At 55.8% G+C, this 16,090-nt stretch overlaps 2 protein-coding genes and 1 long non-coding RNA gene across 18 annotated transcripts in view; 1 reads left to right on the forward strand and 2 right to left on the reverse strand.

Moving 5' to 3' along the window:
* Positions 1-1,894: 1,894 nt before the first annotated feature.
* On the reverse strand, positions 1,895-10,613 carry SLC2A8 (solute carrier family 2 member 8). 9 transcript variants are annotated; one of them, XM_082470228.1, is made up of 10 exons: positions 10,444-10,613; positions 10,190-10,355; positions 9,733-9,939; positions 8,188-8,287; positions 6,560-6,759; positions 5,662-5,805; positions 5,454-5,562; positions 4,538-4,711; positions 3,987-4,132; positions 1,895-2,520 (listed from the first exon to the last, which is right to left on the reverse strand). In XM_082470228.1, exons 1-10 carry the CDS (start codon positions 10,497-10,499, stop codon positions 2,383-2,385), a joined length of 1,440 nt encoding a protein of 479 aa, XP_082326354.1. In that variant the 5' UTR covers positions 10,500-10,613; the 3' UTR covers positions 1,895-2,382. The 9 variants fall into 9 exon arrangements, 8 of the variants coding, with proteins under 8 accessions (XP_082326354.1, XP_082326355.1, XP_082326352.1 ...); XM_082470229.1 differs by having other exon boundaries at positions 10,190-10,352; positions 10,444-10,612; XR_014265967.1 differs by lacking the exon at positions 1,895-2,520 and adding an exon at positions 5,134-5,276 and having other exon boundaries at positions 3,993-4,132; positions 10,444-10,607.
* Positions 10,614-10,865: 252 nt separating this feature from the next.
* LOC309664593 lies at positions 10,866-14,051 on the forward strand. Of its 2 annotated transcripts, XR_014265946.1 has the most exons (3): positions 10,866-11,125; positions 11,420-11,526; positions 13,850-14,051. It is a non-coding gene; the product is annotated as an uncharacterized lncRNA (long non-coding RNA). The 2 variants fall into 2 exon arrangements; XR_014265947.1 differs by lacking the exons at positions 10,866-11,125; positions 11,420-11,526 and adding an exon at positions 11,542-12,951.
* The window catches only part of GARNL3 (GTPase activating Rap/RanGAP domain like 3), a 154,204-nt gene continuing 151,888 nt past the window's right edge, over positions 13,775-16,090 (reverse strand). For all 7 annotated transcript variants that reach the window (XM_082470056.1, XM_082470058.1, XM_082470063.1 and 4 more), the window contains 2 exons: positions 15,964-16,090; positions 13,775-14,239 (listed from right to left, as the gene is read on the reverse strand). In XM_082470056.1, coding sequence (XP_082326182.1) covers positions 14,062-14,239; positions 15,964-16,090 — 305 coding nt within the window. In that variant the 3' untranslated portion in view covers positions 13,775-14,061. The remainder of the gene's footprint in view (positions 14,240-15,963) is intronic.

Genomic DNA, 16,090 nt, shown 5'->3' on the forward strand with positions numbered 1-16,090 from the left:
ATCATAGCTGGTAGTGTTTTTCCCAATATGATTCTACATTTGTGGGTCTTCTGTGAATCTCATTGGGATTCACTCATTAAGCAAGTCACACCCGCAGATCTCTTTAAGATAAGCTCTTCTCTACCTTGGGCTTGTGTGATTTTTAGGCTTACAACTTTGGAGGTCAGAAGTCTGAAATGGATCTCACTGGGCTAAAGTCAAGGTGTCTTCAGGGCTACTTTCCTTCTGGAGGCTCTAGGGGGAGGATCTCTTTCCTTGCCTTTTCTAGCTTCCAGAGGCTGCCTGCATTCCTTGGCTAGTGGGCTCTTCCAGCTGGTGTGTTCTGCCCATGCCACAGGCCCAGCAGGTGCTAAACCCATAACAGCCACTAGGAGGTAGCAAGGGGTTTCTTGCCTTAGTCTTGCGAACCCACCTATGGCCACTGGGGGGTAGCAGAGTGGTTCACGCCGCAGTTGATTCCGCCCATGTCCACTGGGTGGTGTTAGGGAATTTCTTGCCTCGTTCTCAGAAGCCAGGATTCTCTTGGAAGTTGTTCTGGGGGTGGGAGTGGGAGATGGGGTGGATGTCGGTTGGCAGCGCACATTTCTAACTCAGGCTGGGTAAAGTGCAGCTTCTGCTGCACCTGTCTTCTGGGGATGTTTCATCCTGCCCCACTTCTTCATGGACCTGTGCCTGATGGTGCTGGACTGGGCTCCTGGGGTAGATACAGGGCTGTCCGCTGGGGCTGGCTCTTAGTCCCTGAAGCACCTTGTGCTTGGATGGGAAGGCCTTAAGGGAGTGTACGGGGACCTCTGAAAAGTGTGTGTGTCCACAGTCCCTGGTACCTGTAAGTAGGTGCTGGTAGCAATCAGAGGTTGCTGAGGCACTAGGGTAGGAAATAGAGTATAAGGAGAAACACTTGTAAAGATTTCAAATATCCCCTTATGAAGCACCCCTAGAGCCTCACAACCAGCCTTGCATGCAGCTCCCCATCTCCACCACAGCCTCCCACCCTCACCTGCACAGCCTTACCACCACCAGCAGCTAAACTGATTGAGCACTTATTCAGTGCCATCCTCAGATCTAAGTGCTTTACATGATCAGCTCCTTTCATCCTCATAACAACCCCACGAGGGAGATAACATCACTATGCCCATTTTACAGAAGAATGAACTGAGGCTTAGGGAAGTTAAGCAACTTGTCCTGCTCTCCCCCACCGCTCTGCCCTGGACCACTCCACACTTCCATTCCCCTTGTCTCCAGTCTCATTACAAAGCTTAATACAAGATGTCAAGGTGGGCACATGCTGGGCTGCACAGCCTGAGAAGTGAATAAAAACAGGTTATGGAATGGGAAGTAGGGCGTCCCACTTCTGTGTAGTGATGCTGGGAAGCATGTATGTTGGGGGAGAGATCTTGAAAGACAGAACGAAATTCTCAACAGAGGTTCTGTCTGGTAAGGTGCAGGTGTGAATATTTTATTATTTATCTAAATAAAGGAGTTAATATTTGTAAAGTGCTTAGGATAGTGCCTAGCAGATGGTTAACTGCCATAAAAAATAATTATATTACATAAATCTGTGTTTTCCAGTTTTCCTGCAATAAACATGTATTACTTATACAATAGACAATAAAAGTAATTTGTAAAAGACTTCTGGCTCCATTAAAGTTACTATGAAGGGAGGCTTCTTTTTTGCAGGAGGAACTCAAGATTTGATGACTAATGATTCAGGGGACTGAACCCAAGGAAAGAGTCAGGAATGACCTCCAAGTGCCAAAGGCAAGCCTAGCTGACCACGAGAAAGCAGATCCATAGATGTTCTTGGCAAGACTCAGTTCGTGGGAGGCCTAGTTTTATGGAAGGGACAGGAAAATGCCTTCTGGACTGCAGCCCACACAAAGAGGTCATGACCTGATTTTCTGAGTCAAATATTTATCTGGCAAAGTTCCTTCCTGATAAGGCAGCCACGTGAGAGGAGTAACCATGGCTATCACCCAGCCTCCAAAAGCATCTTCTCCAGAAAACGAGGAACCAAGAGTCCCCCTTCTCCACTGTCACTTTCGTGTCATGATGGAGACGGCACGTGGAGGACTGCCCACAGGACAACAAAGCGTCTCCGAGATGTTCCCTCCTCACGAGTCACAGGGCAGCAGTGGAAACTGGACCCAGGGGCTGGGAACCTTGTCCCCGTGCTTCACTGGGCTGTAGAGAGCTGGGCAGGAAGGAGGGGCCCCAGAGGACAAGGCTCCAAGGGGCTACAGTCCTGGCTGCTGACTCCCTGGGGGCAGGCGGGGCATCCAGGCTCCAGCTGGGGCTCAGTTTGGAGTCACAGGCGGGCTCCATCCCCTCCGAGGCCCAAAACCGGTCCAGCTAGGAGGGGCAGCCGCTCACGGGAAGGGGCGGTCATCGCCCCTCAAAATGGGCTGTGATTTGCTCCAAAGTCTTTCCTTTGGTTTCAGGGACACAGGCCAGAGTGAAAAGGACACTGAAGATGCAGAAGGCAGCGGCCAGCCAGAAGGCACCGTAAGGCCTGAGCACCTCCTGCAAAGAGAGTGGAGAGGCCGTGCATGGACGCGGCAGGTCAGGAGCCCTCACGCCCCAGCCAAGAAGCCGAGGCCCCAGTCGGGGCCCACCCTGCCCAGGCTCACGGGAGTGGAGGAGGTTCCGGGCTCCGCCATCCAGAAGCCTGAGCTGAGCACTGTCCAAGGTGTGGAAGTTGTGTGGCGGGGACACTGAGGCTCACTGTGACGAAGTGACTGCCCCCAGGTCAGAGACCTGCTATCAAGTGACAGCTGGGCTTCCTCCCCCAGTGTCTGACCCCAGGGCCCACAGACCTCCGCTCTACTGGCGATGGGGGCGTGTGCACACACGGGGACACTCAGGGCCCATGCGTGGAGGGGAGAGGGAGCGGTGACTTTCGGTCAGTCAGTCCACCCTCCCAGCCCAGCCCCAGTGACCTCCCAGGTGCCGGAACCAAAGGCCACTCCCTTTCAGCTCCTCTTCCTCTGGGACATGGTGACCTCACCCCTCCCTCCTTGAAGGCTTTCTCTTGGCCTCTCAGCACTGTACACCCCCAGGTCACTCTTAGGTCCTTTGGTGCCATCCCCCTCCTTTACTGTCTGTCCCCTCCAAGCTCCCGGCAAGTAATTTCCGCCCCCAGGCCTCTGCTCTGGTCTTCCTGACATGCCCCCGGGGCAGCACAGGCTCTACACAGAGTCCGGCCCAGCCCCAAGCATCCACTCCTCTCGTGACCTGCCTCCCCTTGCGCCAGCCCGGCCTCCTGGTGCTTCCTCCTCCCACCACTGTGCACTGTCATACCAGCCCCCGTCGTACAGGCGACCCTGTCCGTCTCATTCACTCTGCTCTGGCACCCTGAACAGGCCTGGACATGGCAGGTACCAGGAGACCTGGGGGGGAATGAATGACTGAACAAATGGCTTGACTGTCTGCACCACAGTGCTCCCCCTATGGGATGGGAGGCCCTGAGGCAGGGACCATGTCTGCGTCAGTCCATCCATGAGAAGGTGGCAAAATGTTGAACTGAACTGATGCTCCCATCAGCCCTAAGAGGAAGGTACGTTACCCTTCTCCATTTCCGGTCAAGGAAACTGGTTCAGAGACGGGTGAGCAGCACACCCAACGTCACCCAGCAGGGAGGCGGCCAAGATGGGGATGGAGCCCAGGCCTGTTGACTCCAAAGCTGGAGTTTCTCTCACAGCCCTGCTTCCCAGCCCGTGTCCCCAGAGTCCAATGGGGGAGGAGGTCAGCCCTGCTGTCCTTGCACCTGGACAGCCTGGAGGTTCCTGAGTGGCCACAGCCTGGGTTTCTCGCCTGCCCCGGCCCGTCTGCTCCCCCTCACCCCTGACCAAGATGGTGTCGCAAGATGCTGGGGCCTCAGCCTGCATGCAGAGCCATGGACCCCAAGTCTCTCGCAACAAGAGTAATTCTGAAAAGTGCTTCTCTGCCGACTACGACGTGAGGGGGAGGCCATCGGGGCCCGCGCTCACCATGAGGCTGCTGAACTCTTTTGTCACGAGAAAGGCCATGAACCAGTTGGTGAGGACGCAGACGCCTGTGGCCACGCCCTTGACGTGCAGAGGGAAGATCTCAGACATGAGGAGCCAGGGGATGGGTCCCCAGCCCACAGCAAAGCCTGCGGGAGCAAGATAGGCGTCAGGGCCCACGGGGCTGGACCCTCAGCTCGCCGCAGACCACCTGGGCTGAAGCCTTGCGGGGCTGGCCAGCTGTGGCCTGAGGGGGCCTGGATCCCAGCCTGGGCCCGCCAGCTCAGCACCTTCCCGCCGTGGGGTCTCAGGCCACTGTCCTTACTTCTTATGCGTCAGGGCTTTGCTACGGAACGGGACAAGGAGGGGCCTGCTTGGAGGGCTGTTGTGGAAGTCGTGTGAGAGGAGCAGAGACGGGCTCAGCTTGGTGCCTGGCACACGGTCAGAGCTGCAGACGCAGAGGTGAGGCCGGTAGGCCTGGCCTCACTAGGAGCCACAGGAACCCGGTGGTGACAGGGCGGCCCCCTCACCCCCGACTCAGCCTCCCCACTCACCGGCAATGAAGAGGCACATGCTGCCCACCGCCAGCCAGGCCAGCCCCACACTGCCACTGGCGGGCTCCATGGAGACAGGCGCCAAGAGGTCCACGTGCGAGGAGTTGCTAGGGCCGCCCTGGGTCAGCTTGAAGTAGGCGCCAAAGGCGCTGGTGCTGAACACCATGACCACACCTGCAGGTGGAGTGCGGCAGTGGGCAGAACGGGGCAGGGGGAGGCGGCCTGCGGCCCGGGCACGTGGTGCTGGGGGGCTGGAGTCTTCGTGCACTGTGGGCCACAGCAACGTGGCCCGGATGCCTCTGAGAGGGGCAGTGAGCAGAGCCCTGCCTTACTGCACTCACCCCAGCCCGGCCCTGCCAGCCCCGGCTTGGACCTTGAACCTCAGCAAACTCCAAGAAGCTCCTGGAAGCAGACCCTCCCTGGCCCGAGGAAGCAGGAGCAGCCACAGAGGCCAGACCCACTTTCCCAGCAGCACCAAGTGCTCGGTGGGGCTCAGAACACGAGGAGCCTCACTCAGATCATCCTCTGGTCCTCACAATGGCCCACGGTTACCCCCATTTCACAGAGGGGAAACAGGCTCAGGTAAAGTCACTTGCCCAGAAAGACCACAAGCTTCTGAGCCACTTCAGCCCCGGGCCCTCAGTTTCCTCATCGTACACCGGGCCCTGATGGCGCCTTCTTGTAGGTTCACTGCGAAGGTTAAGGTGTGATGCAGCGATGCCATTAGCACGGGCCTGGTCTGGAACAAGGGCTCAGTGAGAGCTCTCCTGAAGTCTTGGCCTTGTTCTCAGGGACACTCAGCCATTGTCCTCCTCCCTCAACGTGGTGACCTCAGCAAAGACCCTCCAGCCTGTGGTGGGAGGCTGGCCTGGGCCACCCACCTGCAGAGGGCTGAGCCGTCACCCTTGGGCCTCACCTGACAAGGCCAGGAGCAGCCTGCGCCCGGCTCTGTCCATGACGAGGGCCGCTACGGCCGTGAACAGCACCTGGATGATCCCCACGATGACTGAGGCCAGGCTGCTGTCCTGGGGAGACGGGCCGAGGCGGGTCAGGCGAAGACCCCGGGACTAGGTCCCACCCATATGGCATCCAGGTGAGGCAGGCTGGGGCAGAGGCCTCTTTACCTTGAACTTGGCCTCCTCAAAGATGGTCTCTGCATAGAACATGACAGCGTTGATGCCCGACAGCTGCTGGAAGGCCATCAGTGAAATGCCGATGATGAAGGGCTTGTAGACGCCAGGACGCCGCAGCTGGGCCAAGTGGAAGCCCTGCTCAGACGGAGACCGGGCATCAGTGCTTCTCTCTACCCTGTCCCGAGGGCGCCCCAGCTTTGAGCCCACCGTCCTGAGGCCTGGTGGAGTAAGGGAGCCTCTGCTTCTTGTCCCGGCCCCACCTGAAGCCTCTGCTTCAGGTCCCTGCATCACTTTAGCCTCCGATTTGTAAGGTGACAAGATCCTCACCTCCCCACGGCCCTTCCTGATTTGTTGGGGGATCCACAAAGATGTTCTATGAGCAAAGAGCCCAGGGCTCCCGAATCCCACCAGCCTTGGGTCTGGGCCTGGGCCAAGCGCCACCCCCCGCCCCACTGATCCTCACCACCACTGCCGGACACGTGCTATGACTCCCACTTTACAGATGAAGAAACTAGGGCTAAAGATGGGAAGGTCACACAGCAGGTAAGGGGCAGAGACTCAGTCTTCTCCCCTGCCCGACAACTCCCTGTTTAAAAAATCTAAGTCCTCAAGTCTGCACGTGCAGTTTCCTCTGATGTGGCCCGGCCTTTCTCTTCCTGGGATAGGAAGATCACGGCTCAGGCTTTCCCAGGGATGTCCAAGGCTGGGGCCCAGCCAAGCAGTGGGGCTCGAGCAGGACTCTGCTTGCTGGCACACAGGACAACACCCCCAATCCCACCCGCCGCTGTGTGTGTACAGCCTTTGCCACAGACTGTGTTGACCTCCCCTGGCTGCAAAGGGGTGAGACCTCATGGTCCCCTCCCCCCAGCTCTGGCTCCCAGCCCCTCACCTGGTGCTCAGCCCCAACAGGGGGCTCTTCCCAGCCCTGCTCGGAGCCCCACAGGAACTGCATGGCGGCCATGGCTTCCTGGCGCTTGTGCTGAGTCAGCAAGAAGCGAGGGGTCTCAGGCATGCAGCACATGAGCAGCAGCATGAAGGAGGGGGGCACACAGCCCAGCACGGCCAGCCAGCGCCACTTGAGGACCCAGCCTGGGTGGGGTGGGGTGGGTCAGACATCAGAGCTGGGGTGAGCCAGCCTGGACCTTCTCTGGGAGTGCCTGCCCCCTCGCCAACCCCAGGGACACAGCTTAAGGGGTGGGGGCCTCACTACCTTTGCATGACTACCCTCGGGTTTGTTGTTGACATTGTCATCATTGTTGCTAAGTGTTGTGGAAACGATGGGGGGTGTATCAGTGAGTATTTATGTAGCCATTAAACACAGGCGCCTGCTATACACTGACGTGGTACACGGCACCATTCGTCTAAAAGGCAGGAGCGGGCGAACAAACCTGCATAGCCCCCCTACACGCAGACTCCCAGCAAGGCTGCCAGGAAGCAGGCAAGGCTGGCGCCTCCGGCGAGGAAGAGGGACGGAGTCGGGGGAGACTTTCCACTGAAAACCAGTCAATCAGAACTCACAGAAATTCATCAATGAAAGTGCGGATTATGATGACCTGGAGGAAATTCTACGGGTGTGACCCACATGTCTGTACTGAACGTCAGTGTCTGTGCAGGGGCTTTGGCATACTGCTGGCCCCGCAAGGCAGCTAGACTGCTGGCAGGACTCTGAACGAGAGTCAGGATGGTAAGTGGGTAAAAATGAAAGACCACGGACCCGCACGTCAGCTACTCTGAAGAACCAGAGGGCACGTGCCCCGGACCCTGCCACGGCCCGTCAGGCCCGAAACCCCCATCCCCCAACGGTTCTCAGGCCATTCCTTGACAATTCTCATTTGGGGCCTGCTGCCAGGCACTTTTCAAAGTGTCACTTAATTTAATCCCTCAACAGCCTCAGATTAGGTAGGATTATCTCCACTTAAAGATAGGGAAATTGAGGCTCCCAGGGGCGGTGTGACTAGTCCAAGGTCACACAGCTAGTAACTGGCAGATTCCCCTAACCTGGGACTGTCAGATATGAAGCCTGCCCTCTTTCTATCCCAGCTCAGTTCCAGTCTGCCTCTGGAAGCTTCCTCATGCTGGCCCCAGCTCTGACCCTCAGGTCCCCTGGAACCTGCCTCCTTCAGGCTGCAAATCCAGTACTGATTCTGAGGGAGACAGGCTTGGGTTCTCCAAGCTCTTAGGCTAAAGACTCTGGAGTGCGCCCTCCACCCCCAGAACCCTAGTTTGTCACCACACAGCGAGGTACTGACCTAACCAGTCAGCCCTCCCCGCACTCCTGGAATGGGCTTCTGCTCTGGGAAGATGAGGACATCACCTTCTCCAGCTCTCCCCAGAACTTTGTCCCAAGACCTGCATGACCCAGGGTCTCAGGGAGGTGGTCTGGGAACCTGGCATCTTGGGCAGTGGCTGTGTGACCTCAGGCAAATCCCTTGACCTCTCTGAACTTCAGTTTCTATATCTGTAAAATAGCCACAAAGCCATTAACAGTTATCAAAAGAGACAACATGAAAACTATACCTGCCAGATAGGCTAGGAGGATGCCTATGACGACCATCAGCTGCACACAGGAGCCGAGCAGCCCCCGTACTTCGGGGTAGGCAATTTCGGAGATGTAGACCTGTTGGTAATTAAGATGGGACTTTACTTGGGGTCGAAGAGTTCTTAAAACTGAAAACTCTCAGCCATTCAGAGCTGAGGAGAGCCTCAACTGGGGCTGCTGCAGGCCCAGTGGGCTCCTAACTGCAGGCCCTGGTCAGCAGAGCCCTCCGCATACCTCCCTGCCCCCACCAAGTGATCTGCAGCAGGTGTTTAAAGGGTATAGAAGTGGCTGCTATGTGTGTGGGGCGGGGGTGAGAAGGGCTTTTCAACATTTCATTTATTGTATGTATACCCTTGACAAAATGCAAATTCTGATGCAATAGGTGTGTGGTGGTCCAAGATTCTGCCTTTCTAACCAACTCCAGGTGACACCCAGGCTGCTGGTCCAAGGACCATACTTTGAGTGGTGCCCTTGGAGTGAAAGCAGGAACTCTTCACCTCAGTTGCTACCAGTGACTGCCACAGCATCCTCTGGGCTCAGGAGCCAGAAAGCCCTTGCCCATGCTTCTAGGTTATTCCATACCTTATGCCCATGTCTAAGACAGGTGTGTTTTTTGCCCAGTAAAAAAACCCTCCAAAATATAAAATCCAACCTAGCTGCTGCCTGTTACCCAGCAAATGCAGTTGAAAGGAGTGGTAGGTGCAAAGGGATGGATTCTGAGCTACTGCTCTCAATCTTGACCAGGTTAGGGTGTGGGTGGTTGATCATCCAAACTCATGACCAGCGGCAGTTCACGGGTCACCCCGCAATCCCAGCTGCCAGGGTCCAGAGTCCTTCCACAGGCCATGCCAGGGCCAGGGCTGTATGTGCAGGGTCTCACTGAAGCCTCACAACCACAGCACGAGGTAATGCCATTATTCCCATTTTACAGGCGCAGAGAGGTGCTCTGCCCTGGTAAGTGGCAGAGCCGGGATTTCACCCAGATGTCCAGCTCCAAAGGCAGCCTGGGCAGTGCTGGGTCAGGAGGTGGTGAGAGAGAAGCAGGGGAAGTGGCTGGAGGACCGGTTCCTGAGCAGTGAAGGGGAGCCGCAGGTCCCAGCAGCCTTCGCCCCTGGGGACAAACCAGAACAGGATTTTCCTGCTAAACTGTAGTCAGTGGTCTGAATGACAAGGGGGGGATCTGAGCCATACTGTGAGGCTTCTGTTGACCATCTACAGATGCCATCTTATTTGTAGAGCAAAAGAGAGAACCTGTTAAGTGGCACCATCCTGGGCTCCAGTAATAGCTTCACCACTGACTAGCTGTGCCTAAACAAAGGACTTCACGTTTCTTAAGCTCACTTCATCTGTAACCAGGGACAATAACAGAGGCTATTTCCAAGGCCCGTTGGAGTGTAAGGAAGACGAAGCAGGGAAGGGGCATGGTGCCAGGCAGGCAGGAGGCTGCAGCCAGGGAGAAACAAGGCCCCCAGGTCTGCTCCTTCTCCCGGGTCCCAGGGCGCCAGGCTGGGGGACACACTCACCGGGGCCACTAGCGAGGCAATGCCGCAGGCCAGGCCGGTGAGGAGGCGGCCTCCGAGCAGCATCCAGACGTTCTGAGCCGCGGTGATGACGGTGAAGCCGGCCACGAAGGGCACGGCGCAGAGCAGGAGGCTCAGCTTGCGCCCAGCGCGGTCCACGAGCCAGCCGCCCAGCACGCCCCCCGCCGCGGCGCCCAGGGTCACGATGGCCTGGGGGCGGGGCGACCGCCGGCTGAGGAGGGGGCGCCGGGGGGTGCCGCGGCCCAACCTCGCCCTCCACCCCACCCTCAGCGGCCTTGGGGGAAGGGGATGGGCGACCCCTGGCAGGGGAGCCGGGACGTACTCGGCGGAGGGTCTCAGTGCCCGCCCGAAGCCAGGCAGGGGGAGGGTCCTGGCGCCCATCTTAAGGGTGGGCGAAGGAGGGTCCCAGGAGGGCTAGAGGGTGAGCCCGAGGCCTCACCCCGAACCAGGAGGCGGCGGCATCGTCGAGGCGCAGCGCCGGGGGCGCGGCGCGCCGCAGGCTCGGGATGGCCGGGGAGCTGTAGCCGAGCGCGAAGCCGAAGCTGAGTGGGCCCAGAGCAGCGGCGAAGGCGGCGAGGAAGACGCGGCGGCCGCGGGGAGCGCTGCTGGGACGGGGCGGTCGGTGAGCGGGGCCTGGCGCAGCGGGAGGGGCGAGGCAGCGCCCCCGGGGCTCGGGTTCCCCTGTCCACTCACCTGCCTCCCGGCGGCCGCAGGAGTGGCTGGGTCTCCTCCTGGTCCCCAGGCGTCATGTCCGCGGCCAACACTTGCCCGGTCCGCTCCGACGCCTGAACTGCCGGGGGTCCCGCGAGCGCGGCCTGCACCGGCCTGTCAGGCAAGAGCCAGCCAATGAACGGTGAATGGTGGCTCTGGGGCGGGGTCGGAACGGCAGCGGGTATGGGAGCAGCCAATGGGAACGCAAGGCGGTGTTCGCCTCTGGGCTAGGGGCCGCCCTTGAAGTCAAAGCGGACCAATGGAAGCAAAGAGCCGGTAGGCTACGAGCCCTGGAACCGCCCCTAGGACAGAGCTATCCAGTGTATAGGTGGGGCGGAGTTTGTAGCTGGGCCGGAGCACACAGTCATCCAATAGGAGTGTGATGCGAGCTCGGAGGCGGGGTCATATAGATGCCTCACACCGAGCCGGCCAATGAGGGTGGAGGGCGGGGATTGCACTTGCGCCTGGATCCGCCTCTCAATCTAGCTTCAACCAGTGGGGCTAGGAGCTGGACGAAGGCGGAGCACGTGGGCCGCGCCCAGAACTTCCCGCCCCCACTCTGGGCAGCAACAAGTCCCCTCCGTGGTCGGATCTGCGGTCTCTGGCGTTAACCGCTGCCCTGGGGCCTGGGCACTTCTGCCCACCTAGAGCCGCAAGGCGGAAGGTCTGCAAACAACGGTTCTGGGCCACTCTCTCGGATGCTGAGCCTGGCGCTGCAGCTGGGTTGCCGGGGCAGAGGCGTGGCCCTTGGCGCCGCAGCCCACCTCCGTGCACGTCACGACTCGGGGTGGGGGTGGGGTGGGGGTGGGGCGGGGGGAGGCCCAGGTTGCCGACAACGACCAGGACCTTCGGGTGCTGTCCCGTGTTGGGCGGGGTCCCTCATGCCTCATAGCTGTGACTGATCTGGGCTTAAATCAGTGAGCTCTACGCTCCCTGTTAAATTACACTCACTTCATAGGTAACCCTGACTTTGGAATCTTCATCTTAATATCTCCCAATTTTGAGTCCCCTGCGGATGTTAATAGCCAGCCTCTGTATGTGCGTGCAGCCAGGTCACTGCTGGAGGTGAATACGATGAAGTCAGTGCGCTGCAGAATCTCGCCGTTTGTATGCCGCACTCTCTGGGTGCAGGCAACTGCGATGGAGTGCTGTGTATTTTCGGCAAGAACCAGGGCTAAGAGAGTGACAGGCTTAGCTTCTAATCCCTCTCTGGGCCTCTGTTTCCTCATCTCTAAGTGGAGATGACAGTTAACTATCTTGCAGGAGGGTTGTGAGTAGGGGCAATATATAAAAAGACCAAGCCCATGCCAGGTACTCAAATGCTAGCCGGTATGATTAGCGCAGTCACCTGATACTACTGTCTTTCAAGACTTAGGCAACCGCCCCTCTGTGCTTCCTCAGCATCTGTGCTCCGGTCATAAATTCTTAGCACTTATCATTGCTTGTGATCACCTGTTTACTTCTGTCCCTCCCCCAATGGACACGATCTCCTGCTCCAGACAGTGGGTACTTGGTGTTTGCAGGGAGGAGGGATGCCTCAGGCTTCAAGGGCAAACTGCTGCATTTAGGCTTACTTTGCAATTCAGCCTGAGGGATATGCAGAGAGGCTTCCGTAAACAGGGTGATCCAGCGAGCCCAGCTAAGGCCAGCCAGCCCTCTGAGCCATGGATCCCTACAAACCTGCTCCTGCCCTCTGGCTGGTCATCTCCCTCCCCATGAGTGTGCAGTGTTCAATTCTTGGCCTTTGTAAGCAGACACTGCTGCCAGACCAGCCTCCCGCTCCCCTTTTGTAAGCTAGGCACCATCAGTCTGTTTAGTAGGGCCCACCTCTTGCCCTTTCCACATCCACTCCTCAGATCTGTGACTCTTGTCAAATCATGGGGTGCCACTTGCTGCCAATCTCTTTGGAAGAATGGTCTAAATAGCCCTTGGTTTTTCTATTCCAGGCTGAGAAGTAAGAAACTTCAGAAAAAAAAAAAAATGACAGGAAAAACACACATACAAGCTCATGAAGCTTATAGAGTATTTTAACACGAAAAACACCAGCCAGATTCAGCTGATACAAGGCACTCAGCCTGGCTCTGTATGGTGGACAGGGGAGAGAGCACAGCTCTGGGGTAAGAGAACTCACAGGTTCAAATCACTGCCCCTTTCTGGGCCTCAGTTTCCTTATTTGAAAAGCAAGAATAATAAAATCTAATTCACAAAACTTTAGGTGAGGTTGAGATACAGTATGTAGTTGATCTTGTGTTTTCCCCCTTTAAACAAAAAGGGCATAACAAAACACAGAAGAAGAACGGGAATGCTGAATGCTACAAAGACTGAGGAGACTCCTGGGTACGCCTAAAAAGCACTGTCTTTAATACTCTCACCTCTTGCCTTCTGCTGAAGGGGACCAGGCAGCCTTCAGCTTGGATGCTTCATGTTGGACCGTCTGTGCAACAGGCAGAGAGGGGAGCTCTCCCCACAGTGTGCAAGGCCCAGAAGGAGGTAGGGTCCAGAACTTCTGTGAAATCTATCAGATCAAGGTCATGTCAAGCGCAGGCCTCTGCACTTAGTGAGAAGACCTGCAGAGGAACTCCTCAGAGCCACTTTAACAGAGGAAATGATCTCAAGTTTCTTTTGATGGGTAATATAGGCAAGATGAGACAGAATAAAATGTAATCCATCAGACTAAAGCCAAAAGTAAATTATCTTCACACCACTTAAAATTGTTACAATATCAGTGAAACTAGGTTTCCCTCCTTTGATTTCCCCTGGCTAGAGGCTGACATCTCACTGTTTCATTCCCACCTGGCCAAACTCACATTTTCTTCTCACTTTAAGGAGGGAGCAACGGAAGGCAGATACATGATAAGAGGAAGGATAATCATTTGGTTCATGTGAGAGCAAAGCAGACTGGAACAAGAGGAGGGAATTTGAGAATGATAATTTTGATGATGGAGAGTAACTGTTTTTTGGTTATATGATTTCACAATAACAATAACCCCCCCCAAAAAAATCTTAAGACTCTTAACAGGCTCCTATACCTTATTATTTTTTGTGAGACACAAAGAGAAAGAAGCAGGAATTTCAAAGATCTAAAAATTCAGCTTTTCTCAAGTCTGTAGGCAGAAACGCAGCTGGTTCCAATCACAGTGAACTGAAACAGCAACAGGGGCCAAAAGTGCAGAAAGAAAACTTATTTATAATAAATTTTCAAAGCAATGGCTTTTCTTTATAAAAGAAACACAGTATGTGACAAAACAAAACTGTAATGAAAAAATAACTTTTCCATCTAAGTATATAAAATGTAAGAGAAGGTTGCAGTAAATAAGAATGAACATTTTTGATTTATTCAAAGTTTCAATCTAAAACCTCAATGAAATCTACCACCTTTAATTACAAGGGTACTGATGGTTCCTGAACAGAAAGAAACAAAGGTTAAGATGGCACCGGACATTGGAGAGTGACCCAAACTGGCCGAGGGTGCAGAAGCTTTGGTCCAATAGACCACGGACAGGCTAAAAGCCACATTTTGTTGAGAACTGATGTCGGAACTGGTTAAAGAGTGTAAACCTCCATAAGAAAATTAAAGATGGCAAACTCGACTGGGACTCTTTACTTCAAGTCAATAATGTCTTCGTCCGAGGAAGCTGTGAGCTGAAAGGGGCTGCTGCCCCAGACAGGGCTGCCTTCTCGCTCAGCCACAGGGTCCGGGTCGGAGCTTGTCGACTGATAACGCCCCTCAGGATTGGCTTCGGAAGTGGAAGGACTTTCCAAGGAGCTCAACGTGATCCTAGAGGAGAAAAGTCACTGTGAACGGATCCTGGGGCACCACTGAGCTGGCTGCTCTGTTTCCTGCTGCCCTAAACTCGGGAGCCCTTCTCCCCCTCCGCCTGCCATTATGGGGGAGAGGTGGGGAAGTGCAGGAGTGACCCCACCACCCCGCCCCAGCAGAGCTGGTGTTCTGCAGGCAGACAGCCCGATCTCATGGGTGGTTATGGGTTTTAAAGGCCAGCGGTGACACACAGGTGTTTGTGAGGAAAATTGGGATAATGTCACTCTGCCTAAAACCCTCCCCTGGCTCCCATGGCCTGAGGACAAGGCTAAAACGCCGGGCCACAGGCCCCGGCCCTGCTGACCCCTCCAGCCTCCTCCCAGCCCACCCCCGCCCTCTCTATTTTCTCCTGCATTCAGGACGCTCACTCTCTTGATACCTGCAAAACCAATTTGACCAAATTCAGGGAGTTCATTCATTCAACAAGTACTCATGGAGCCTGTAAAAGCCCCAGGCCAGCCTCTGGTCGCTCTTGACCTTGCATCCTTGTCTGTGCTCAAGCTGACCCACTCTCTTCCCTCTCTCCTCTCTCTCTCTCTCTCTCTCTCTCTCTCTCTCTCTCTCTCTCTCTCTCTCTCTCTCTCTCTCTCTCTCTTCAGGGCCTTTACCCCTGCTATTCCTGCTGTTGGAGGGGCTGTTCCCCCAGCTCCTTCTCATTCAAAGCTCAGCTCAATGCCACTTCCTCCAAGAAGCCTTCCTTGACTCCCAGCCCCCACCTCAAGTAGACCTTCTATCTGCCCCACCCCCATCACTACCTTCTTATAGATTGCCTTGCAGTGCTTGTCACTAATGGAAATGATAGCATTTGCTTATTTGTTCACAGGTTTATTATCTGTTTCTCCACACTAGAATGTAAAGTCCCTGAGGGCAGGGGCCTGGTCACACAGTAGGGGCTCAATGAAAGTGCATTGGATTAAAGCGTGAGTGAGTACTGCCCCTCTCTGGGCCAGGCTAATGCTTGCTTGATTTATGAGACTGGGCTCAGTCTTTCCTGATGTTTGGGACCCCCCTGCCCCAAGTGTGGTGTGATGGCACCCCTCATTCTTCTGCAACACCTGCCACCCTGGAATGCTGTAATTCCTAGAATGTCCCTGTTGGCCTTTCCCACCAGCCTGTGAACTGCTGAAGTTCAGCTCCATATCCCCAGCTCAGTGCCAGGTGCTCCAAGAATGTGTGTTGAATGACTTAATGGAGCCTGGACACATGCTCCCTTGCCCTCCACACAGGAGCAGGCAAGATGTTATTGAGGGACACAGAGAACCTCAGGGGACAAATCAGTGGGATTCAACAAATATCATGGACGTGTGATACTGAACGGCCATCCAGAAAAGCTGTACCTGTTTCTACGCCCACCACAAGTACTGGAGAGCGCCTGTCACTTTTACTGAGCATTCTTGTTTTAAAAAATCCCTGTCAATCTAGTGAGCAAAAAGAGTCTCAAGGTACTTTAATGTGCATTTGTTGGATTGCTAGTGAGGTCACCCATTTGTCTGGGCCCCTCCCTGGCAGGCAGTGTTCTCTGGGGATCCTCAGGGAGGAGCTGGCTGCCAACCCTCTGCTGTGGCTGCCGAAGGGGCCGGCACATGGCATCATCGGTCAGCAGGAAGGGCCCTGTGGCTGTGCTGTGACTTCAGGGACCGCCACCCTGAGAAGGGGCTGCTGGGGGCTGCGTCCCTCTTTACCTTTCGCTGCTAGTTGACCTCACTGTCCCTGGTTTAGGGCCTCCTTGGTTTTCTTCCAACCGCTTCCGGGCTTTTGACTTGGGCTTTGGTGCTCCTTCTGCCCTGGGTCCACCTTCATCGGAGAGGC

This window comes from Balaenoptera physalus, assembly GCF_965194825.1.
Source record: "Balaenoptera physalus genome assembly, chromosome: 7".
NCBI lineage: Eukaryota > Metazoa > Chordata > Mammalia > Artiodactyla > Balaenopteridae > Balaenoptera > Balaenoptera physalus.

Excerpts from the sequence above, each read along its gene's own strand:
- SLC2A8 (XM_082470228.1), bottom strand. The coding sequence starts at position 10,499 with ATGACGCCTGGGGACCAGGAGGAGACCCAGCCACTCCTGCGGCCGCCG. Across the intron at positions 9,940-10,189 it reads CCGCCGCCTCCTGGTTCGGG|GCCATCGTGACCCTGGGCGC; the intron begins GTGAGGCCTCGG and ends CCCCGCCCCCAG. Across the intron at positions 4,133-4,537 it reads CATGTGCCTCTTCATTGCCG|GCTTTGCTGTGGGCTGGGGA; the intron begins GTGAGTGGGGAG and ends TTGCTCCCGCAG.